This window comes from Cheilinus undulatus, linkage group 14 (assembly GCF_018320785.1).
Source record: "Cheilinus undulatus linkage group 14, ASM1832078v1, whole genome shotgun sequence".
NCBI lineage: Eukaryota > Metazoa > Chordata > Actinopteri > Labriformes > Labridae > Cheilinus > Cheilinus undulatus.
Window position 1 is genome coordinate 2,665,367 of NC_054878.1, and position 10,318 is coordinate 2,675,684.

Below are 10,318 nucleotides of genomic sequence, written 5' to 3' on the forward strand. Positions count from 1 at the left end.
AGGGTCATTGTCCATTTGGAAAACCCATTTGCGCCCAAGCTTTAACTGCCTGGCTGATGTCTTGAGATGTTGCTTCAGTATTTCCACATAATGCTCTTTCCTCATGATGCCATCTATTTTGTGAAGTGCACCAGTCCCTCCTGCAGCAAAACAACCCCACAACATGATGCTGCCACCCTCATGTTTCACAGTTGGGATGGTGTTCTCAGGCTTGCAAGCTTCCCCCTTTTTTCTCCAAATGTAACAATGATCATTACGGCCAAAAAGTTCAATTTTAGTTTCGTCAGACCACAGAACATGTCTCCAAAAATTAAGTTCTTTGTCCCTGTGTGCATTTGCAAACTGTAATCTGGCTTTTTTATGTTTCTTTTGGAGTAATTGCTTCTTCCTGGGAGAGTGGCCTTTCAGCCCATGTCGGTACAGGACTCGTTTGACTGTTGATAATGACACACTGTTACCAGCTTCAGCCAGCGTCTTCACAAGGTCTTTTGCTTTTGTTCTTGGGTTGAGATGCACTTTTCGGACCAAAGCACGTTCATCTCTGAGACACAGAACCCGTCTCCTTCCTGAGCGGTATGATGGCTGGACATACCCATGGTGTTTATACTTGTGTATAATTGTTTGAATAGATGAACGTGGCACCTTCAGGCATCTGGAAATTGCACCCAAGGATTAACCAGACTTGTGCAAGTCCACAATTCTCTTCCTGATATCTTGGCTGATTTCTTTTGATTTTCCCATGATGTTACACAAAGAAGCAGTGTGTTTCAGGTGTGCCTTAAAATACATCCACAGGTGTGCCTCTAATTACCTCAAATGTTGTCAATAAACCTATCAGAGGCTTCCAAAGACACGACATCATCATCTGGGTTTTCCCAAATTGTTTAAAGGCATAGTAATCTTAGTGTATGTAAACTTCTGACTTTGAAGAAAATAATAAAAATTACCTAAAAAAATCCTTTTCTCATTATTCTGGCATTTAGCAAATAGAAATAATTTTGGTAATCCTAATTGACCAAAAACAGGAAAAGTTTAATCTGATTTAATGTTAGACGGTGAGAAAAAAAAAGTTTATGTGCCTTTTTATATCGTGTATGTAAACTTCTGGTTTCAACTGTATGAACGAGTGCTGACTTACGATTGAGCAAGAAACAATCTTCCTGCTTGTACTGAGCTTCTATTTACTCTTTGCACCCCCAGAAATCTCCTGTTTTTTGAAAGTTAAATGTTGGAAGTTTTGTCAGCGGTACAAAGTTGCAGATGTATGCTGTTAATGATCTCATTACAAAAAGTTGTTGTCAAGTCTCATAAACCCGTATTTTATTACCAATAGAACAGAAACAACACATCAGATGTTGAAACTGAGACACTGACACCATTTCATAAAAAATATTAACTCATTTTGAATTTGATGGCAGCAACACATCTCAAAAAGTAGGGACAGGGCCATGTTTACCACTGTGTAGCATCCCGTCTTTAACAACACTCTATAACTCATTATCAGTCTCCATGTTAATTGTCAACACAACTATTTTACTGTCTCAATCATGACAGAGCCTCCCTGATATTTACAATTCTAGGCTGCAATGCATCTAGTAGAATATAAACAACCAGTGAGAGCAGGCCGACCAGGTAGAGTCACCAATCAGATGTTACATACTTTTATGGATCACTAATGCCTTCTTCACAACTGTGGTTTCATGTTTTCTCTTGTCTTTGTTTTTTATTTTTGCTGCATAGAGCATTGTCTGAAGCTACAAATATATTCTTAACCCTCAGGCCCTCCTGAGCCCTTTTAGGGCTTTTTGATTGTATTTTTTGCTCTTACTTTGGCAGTTATCATGTTAAGATGATGATATTTGACAAAGGTGTTCATTTTTTTAATGAATTTTTGAAATTTCATTGTCCACTCTATGTTGACAGAATTTTCCACTGTGTAGACAAAAAAAACTCACACTCTCCCTCCTGCAGCCCTTTTAGGCCTCACTGACTACCATTAAAACCCCTCATTTTCATTCTACTGCCACTGCAATACAGAAATAAGAAATCCTGTTAATTCCTGTAATTCAGTCATTCAGAGGTAAAAATGTACACCATAGAAATGCTGCCAAATTTCACCACTTTTCAATATTAGCAGAGAGACATTGTGGGAGATAATGACCTTGTTTGAACTGATAGGACATATCAGTGACTGTAGGCCAGTGGAATTAATTATTTCTCAGAGTCTGGTGAAAAATTTAAATTATGAAAATGAATTCACATTTGCTATACAACTTCATACTGGAGTTAAGGACCAAAAATCTGAAAAAAAAGTTTTTTCTTTCACGTTTAATATTTCTAAATATATCCAATGTCCTAAAAGGACTTTAAGAGGGAGAGTGTGTGTTTTTTTTTTTTTTTTTTTTTTTAGTTTTTTGTTAGTTAGTAGTACTTAGTATACGTCAAAATCAGTGTGGCTGCTAATCATTGACATATCCAGGAGTGATTATCCCTGCACAAAAAAGAAAAAAAAATCTGCTTTGTGTTTTTAAATATGAAATAATTTATTTTTTGTCAGAAAATGTGGCATTATGTAAATAAACTGGCATTTAAAGGGTTAGAATAATGAAAATAATTCACACCTGCTATACATGAAGAGGACTGGAGTTGAAAAAGTTTTTTCATTCATTTTTAATACTTTAAATATATACATTGTCCTAAAAGGGCTTTAAGAGGGAGAGTGTGATTTTTTTAAAGGAGGGCCTGGGGGTTAATTGTTGTTCTCCATTAATACAATACTTTTAAAACTTTGTCTCCACTGATTGTCAAGACTAGGCATCACAACCTGAAACAAGAAGGAATATTATTATGGAACTGTTTGTTGTGTTGAAACCCAAACTACTCTGCTATCAAAAATGCTGACATTTGTGTAAATCTTTAATTTTTAAATCATGAAAACATCATATACGGCTCCTCTTTATGTTATGTTTACTGTCATTTTCCACCAATGACATCAAACTGAACCAGTACCCCATTTTAGGTCATGTCAGATTTAATGCATAATGGCTGCAGGACTTTCATTTCAATGTACATGTTCAGTGCCACGTCTTGCATGTCCCAGCACTCTCAGAGTCCCTCGGATATGGATGTCCACATAGGTAGAATATGTTACAGGCAAGAAAAACACAGCATGATTATAATTCTGGTTTCTAACAATCAGCCTGGACTGGCATTTATGTGGAGAAACTCACCTCATTTACACAGAATGCTTTAATTCTACATTTTTCCTATCTTGGTTATACAATGAATCAAGTCACTTGGAGAGAAATTTATTGAGGGTAAAACTTGTGCATAAACACATGGCTGCCGGAGACGCCATAAAAGCAATGACAGCCTGAGCTGCAGCTGACCAACATGCATCCAGAATGAACGCTCTCGTGGACAAGTTGTGACCTGTACATTCACCAGGCTATGAAATAATCATGGAACATTACGAGACGGAGATGTTTTAAAGTTAAATACAAAGCCGGAACTACACTCCAGACACGGCTGCTGCACTGTGTCACTCCGCCCAGTGGTTTACTCAAGAAATAGTTTAGAGTATTTGCTTCATGTGTCATAATGTTACACAATTACATGTTAATATATCATAGCATGGTGAATGTACAGGTCACAACTTGTCCACGAGAGTGTTTTGGAGTTGTTGGATTGTGTATTTGATGAGTTTGATGAGGGAAAACAAAAAAAATACCATCTGCATACATAGCATTAGCTGTGCAGCTGGTATATTAGTCCCCCCAGATCTAAAAACAGCTTGCACCAATAACTAACGGAAACTAACCTAATACTAAGACTATAGGAATTATGGCAATGGGCGAATTTGCCAAAATGTTGAGGTATCTCTTTAAAGATTGAATCCAACTCTTGATAGCTTGTCTCCTTCCAATTGTCATCACTGTCATCAGTCTCAGGTTAAGAAAAATCTTCAATCTTGAGGTCAGTCTTTGGTTTTAAATATCTCTCTGGATCTGTGTTCTTGATTGTGTCTGGTCCTCCACAGTCCTCTCCATTTGCTTCTGTTTCTGCTTCCTGTTTCACTTTAGTTGGAGCTTTATAAAGATCTGAAGCCCGACATTTGTGTTTTCTTAACTGATAGCGCCAAGCAAAACTTTGGTCACATTTACCGCAGTTGAAGGGCTTCTCCCCTCTGTGATGAGCCATATGAAGAGACCGATAAGAACTATTGGAGAATCTTTTATTGCAGAAAGAGCAGCAGAAGGGTTTCTCTCCTGTGTGAACTGCCATATGTGAGGTCAGATTTCCTTTATGGTTAAATCTTCTACTACAAAAAGAGCAACTAAATGGTTTCTCTCCTGTGTGAACATACATATGTGAGGTGAGGTGACCTTTTTGAAAAAATGTTTTGCTGCATAAAGTGCAGCTAAACGGTTTCTCTGTACTGTGGTGTGCCATGTGAGCCTTAAGACCAGACTTATAATTAAATCTTTTACTGCACACTGAGCAGCTAAAGGGTTTTTCTTCTGTGTGAACCAGCATGTGTGAGTTCAGATGCCCTTTTTGGTTGAATCTTTTATTGCACACAGAGCAGCTGAATGGTCTCTCCCCTCTGTGATGGACCATATGAAGCCTCAGACTTGATTTGTGGTTATATCTCTTGCCACAGACAGAGCAGCCATAGGGTTTCTCTCCTGTGTGAACTAGCATGTGTGACCTCAGATGCCCTTTAAGGTAGAATCTTTTACTGCACACAGTGCAGTTAAATGGTTTCACTCCTGTGTGAATTCTTGTATGTCTATTCAAATCAGTTTTTAGTCTGAATGCTTTGCCACACTCAGAGCATCTGTGTGGTTTCTTGTAGGTCTTTGGTCTTTTGTAATTAACATTTCCCACAGAATTTAAACCAAACTGATGTTTTCTAGTCTTGCTCAAATCATCACTGTTTTCACTTTTAGTCTCAGAGTGGTCTTCAGTCCTCCCCTCAGACTCTGGTTGTAAACGTCTCCCTGGGTCTTGGTCCCTGACTCCCCCACAGTTCTCTCTACTAGCTCCTGTTTCCACTTGCTCTTTTTTTCCCTCTGTTTGTTTCTGATGAGGCTCCGAAACCTGTCCTTCACCACACTTGTGTTTTTTTAACTGGTAACACCAAGAGAATCCTCGGCCACAAACAGAGCAGCTGAAGGGTTTCTCCCCTCTGTGATGTGCCAAGTGAAGTTTCAAATAACACTTTTGGTTGAAACTTTTTCCACACTCTGAGCAGCTGAAGGGTTTCTCTCCTGTGTGAACCCTAAAATGTATGGTCAGATTCTGTTTAGTTGTAAATGTTTTGCCACACTCAGAGCAGCAGTATGCCTTTATCTCAGGCTTTGGCCTATTATCATGAATATTTTCCATAACGGTTGAATTTGGTCTGCGCTCTCTGGTCTCTTTCCAGAAATCGCTGTCAACACTGTCATCAGTTTCAGCAGAGTCTTCGGTCTTGACCTCAGTCTCTGGTTGTAAATGTTTTTCTTCATCATGTTCATTCTTCACAGAGAAAGAACTGAAAAGGAAATTGGTGTTATCAGTCCGGCTTATCCAAACTTCCTCCTGTTCTTCCTTAATAAGTGGAGGATCTGAGTCTTCCTGCTTTAACCTTGTATGAACCTCCTTTAGGACTATCATTTGTTGGCCTGAACTTTCACTGTCTTTCTCTTCTACGTGAATCTTTCTGCAAATCTTTGGAAGTTTATGGTAAAGGGTTTGGTCAAGGTCAGAGCATAAATCTTGATTCCTCTTGAAGTCATATGTTGCTGCACTCTGGGAGAAGCCGTTACTTCTCAAAGAATCTAAAACTGACTGATGTCGTCTGGTCTCCGTCCAGTCATTACTGTCATCAGTCTCAGCTCCAGAAGACTCTTCAGTCTTGTCCTCAGTGTCTGGTTGGAAATGTGTCTCTGGATCTGAGTTCCTGGCTGGTTCTGCTCCCCCACAGCCCTCTTCATCAGCACCTGTTTCCTTCTGTTCACTTTGTGTTTCATGACCCTGTGAGAACTCTTCATCATCTTCACTCTTCAAAGAAACTGAACTGAAGGAAAACATGGTCTTGTTAGAAGCTGCTCCACAGTTCCTCTTTAATGTGTGGGGGACCAGTGTCCTCCTAGTCCAGGCTGGAGCTCTACTCCTGCTGCTCTTGGAGAGGGTCTTTGTTGCTGACCAGCAGCTGCTGGGCATCTGCAGGAGAGCGTACACAAAAAATAAACATTTTATTTCAAACTGTCAATCCATTTTAAGCATGTTTATATCTTTTTTTGAATGATTTATGTAACCAAGTCTGCATCTGATTAGGGTTTGGACTAATATTTGGGAATTGATTGATTAAAAGTATCAGCAGGTTGTTCTGCTGGTGGCTGGTTAATTTAAACGTACATAACTGTTGCTCTACTGCTGGTGTGTCCTTTTCTCTATGTCTGTTTGCACTCAACATTCTGTCACACTCAATGCCACGCCTACAAGATGAGTATTTGCCCACATGTCACTTTAGTAATAATGGACTATCAACACTGTAGCCTGGGTGCGTCTGACACGCACATGAAACTGAACAGACTGTGTCAGGAGGAGAGCCAGAGTTAGCAGCACTGATGTCTGATGGAAAAGCAGAGAATAAGGATGGGCAGTAGTACCGGTGTCATATTGGTATCAGCAGATATGAAATTTTCTGCCAACATGTACAACAAAAATATTTTGGCAAAATAGTATATCTGCTCTTATCAGCTTTACATATTAGCTGGACAAACAAATAAGTTAGTGGCAAAAACGGCTTGAGGTAGCAATAACAACAAGTAAAAGGTGGCAAAAATGGTCAAAAAGCAACAAAAATGGGTGAAAATGGGCAAAAATGGAGAGAAAAAGTGGAAAAAGGAGTCAGTGAGTAGCAAAAAAAATGGGTGAGAAGTTTAAAAAAAGAGTTATAGGTGGCAAAAAATGGTCCAAAAGTGGCAAAAAAAAGTGTGAAAATTAACTAAAATGGGCAAAAAGCAGTCAAGACTGGAAAAATGGGCTGAAAATAGGGAACAAGTGGTATTTAAAGGCAAAATGATGCTTAAATGGGCAAAAAATGGTGAAAAGGGCAAAAATTGGAAAAAGTAGCTCAAAGAAGTGGAAAATGGGCAAAAAATTAGAAAACTAACAGTATTTAATGGCAAAAGACAGCTTAACTGGGTGAAAAGTGGGGAAAAATGATGAAAAGGGGCAAAAATGGGGAAAAAATGGCAAAAGGGAAAGGCAAAAATGTGGAAAAAAGGAAACAAGTGGTATTTAATGGCATAAGACTGCCGAAATAGGGGAAAAGTGGCAAAAAAAGGGTGACAAAGGGCAAAAATTGGAAAAAAGTGGCAGAAAATGGGAAAAAAAGTAGGAAAAAAGTGGTATGTAACGACAAAATGGACCCTAAATGGATAAAAAGTGGAAAAATGTTAAAAAGGGGCAAAAAAGTTTCCCTTTTTTAATGTTTTCTAGGGGAATAATATTTAAAATAAAATTAAAAGAGCCTCAAATAAACACAAAAGAGCCACATGTTGAGTATTACTGCATTAGACATTAGGACAATGATAACTAGTACGTTGTTTTGTCGTCTTATTTTACTGTCGAGGGTCAGTGTAGTCTTTGACATTACTCTGTATCTTTTTATAATATTGTAATATTTGTCTCTTTGCAGACCGGCTGTCTAACACCTGTGTTTTGAGTGACAGACCAGAACTTTTCCATGATTAGTAAAAACAAAAATGAATGAATGGGTGAATTAATGAATTTCCGCCGTCCACCATCTCATTTTTTCTGTTATTGATAATTTCCCCACTTCATGTCAGTGTTATTTTATCCTGGCGCTGGGTTTAGGCTGTAGTCTTTGGCACAGTGTTCATTTTGGCAGCTTTTTTAAATTTTCATTTTAGTCTTACAATGAAATGCGTTTTAGTTTTAGTCACATTTTAGCTACTTCCATCCTTTCTACTTTTAGTCCATAAAAAGTCCTCAGATTTTAGTCTTTAATTTTAGTCTAGTTTTAGTCGACGAAAACTCAAAACAATGTAGTCTAGTTTCAGTCTATGAAAAGTCCTCAGATTTTAGTCTTTACTTTTAGTCCAAGCATTTGTTTTCTTGCCTAAATCTGGTATCAGATCATGGTAGTGTGTTCTCTGCCCTCTGTCTAACCTGGGGTCCCTGCTTTCTACAGCTGAGAGGCAGAATAGATACAGATACATTGTTTTTTGACAGATTTACCCACAGTGGAGAAATATCACAGATTTTGATTGTCCAACGAAAACTAAATTACATTTTAGTCTAGTTTTAGTAATATAGACAAAAACTAAACTTAGTTTTTGTCAGTTTTAGTCATCACATCACATCAAAAAGCTTTGTCATACAATGTATGGAGAGAAGTATTTGGCCACACCTGTAACTCACTGAATTCAGGTGTTTTAATCACACCTGTTGCCACAGGTGTGTAAAATCATCGCTTATCCATGCAGTCTCCATTCACAGACATCTGTGATCCTAGACGGTGGGTATTCCAGTCAGCAGTCAGTGATATTATTAGAAAGTGGAAGAGTTTAGGAACTACAGCAACTCAGGCACAAAGAGGAAGACTAAAGATGAAGAGTTCTGATCTTCACTGGCGTTAATGTAAACACTAAAACTACAGCAGGAGCTTCATGAGTGGGTTACCATGGCAGCAGCTGCACCAACACACCAACACTGGACTGTGGAGCAGTGAAAACGTGTTCTGTGGAGTGACCAACCATCTTCTATGTTTACAGTCAGATGGGTGAGTCTGGGGTTGGAGGATGCTGGGAGAACTGGGAAGTCAGACAGGTGACGTTCTCCCAGTTAAAGTGCAAAACGGGGCAAAAAGTATCAAAAATTGGTTACAAATGACAGAAAATAGTGCAAAAAAGTCATGAAAATGGATGAAAAGTGGCAAAAAAAATATATATATATAAGAAAAGTGGCAAAAATTGATTTTTAAAAAAGGGGCAGAGGGGATTAAAGGAAAAGTGGTTTGAATGGGTTAATAGGGCAAAAGCATCAAAAATGGGTTAAAAGTGAAAAAAATGGTTTAAAGTTGTAAGAATTGTTGAAAAAGAATGTAATGAAAAGGGTACAAAGTGGCAAACATTGATAAAAGTGGGACAAAGGGGATAAACACGCAAGCAAAGTGGTTCAAAAGGGGTTCAAATCTTGCAAACACTGGGTCAAAGGGGCAAAACGTATAAAAAAGGGGTTAAAAGTGTCAGAATGGGTTACTGCTGGTGCTAAATCACAATTGTGGAGGGCCCATTCTCTGGGATTTTCAGGGGCCAGCCTATTCTGTTGTCAGACCTGTCTCCTTGTGTCCTGCTGCATTATAGATAACAGGGATAGATAGATTCTGGGTTCATATGACTCCGTGTCCTTTAAGCTCTACATGTTCCCTGATTATGGGGGACTTCATCAGAAACATTATCCTCATTAGAGAACAGCCGCTAAATTTTATAAGTCCAGTAAACTCAATGATTTTCTGGTGAGCTAGCTGCGGCTAACGCTGCTGTGTCCGTCTATGAACGTTAGCTAAAGGCTAAAGCTAATGCTAAAGGCCCTCCCTGAAACATGAACAGGAAACACGTTTCCTTGAGTGTAAATAAACCCACCTGCTCTGTGCGGCGTTATCTCTGGGATTAGAATCACACTCAGTAGTTCTATCCGGCGGTGGAGCTCCTCTTTGTCGTCAGATCTTGTTAGACGGACATGCTAACTGCTACAGGGTTCGATGAAGACCTGCAATGTGTCGTTAGTGAACGAGCTAATTCAAAGAACCGATTCTTTTATTTGACGATGGGAGTCGAATCACTCCCCCCTCAGCATAAATCTTTTTTTTTTTTTTTTTTGTAACAAACTGCTGGGACACCGACTTCTTCTCCTGTATCAGTTTATATCAAACATGATGCAAATCAGCGTTAATATTCTGGGAATTATATAAATCAGTATAATAAGACAAACAATGAACTAACATACAAATAAAATGTCAGACATTATTGAAAGAAGACATACAAGTGAAAGCTTTAGAATCTGTTATGGTCAACTAGATTTAAATTAAATCATTCAGGGGCGCTGGCGTCTTAGCGGTAAGGACACGCCCTGTACACGGGAAGCTGGAGCTCAATTCTTACCTGGAGCTCCTTTCCTGCATGTCTCTCCCCTACTCTCTTGTCCCTGTTTTTGACTCCGCTGACCTCCTTTCTAAATAAAAGCATGAAAAGTCCCCAAAATATATCTTTAAAAAAATAAATAATTACTTCAAAGCATC

General features: G+C 38.7%; 1 protein-coding gene across 1 annotated transcript; it reads right to left on the reverse strand.

Annotated features, from left to right (window-relative positions):
- Nucleotides 1-3,764: 3,764 nt before the first annotated feature.
- Nucleotides 3,765-9,794, reverse strand: LOC121521695 (zinc finger protein 665-like). The gene is made up of 2 exons (XM_041805837.1): nt 9,663-9,794; nt 3,765-6,210 (listed from the first exon to the last, which is right to left on the reverse strand). The coding sequence occupies exon 2, from the start codon at nt 6,208-6,210 to the stop codon at nt 3,952-3,954; it is 2,259 nt and encodes a 752-aa protein (XP_041661771.1). The 5' UTR covers nt 9,663-9,794; the 3' UTR covers nt 3,765-3,951.
- Between the last annotated feature and the right edge of the window lie 524 nt (nt 9,795-10,318).

Bases quoted from the DNA above. Each gene is read 5' to 3' on its own strand.
- LOC121521695 (XM_041805837.1), bottom strand. From the start codon at position 6,210: ATGCCCAGCAGCTGCTGGTCAGCAACAAAGACCCTCTCCAAGAGCAGC.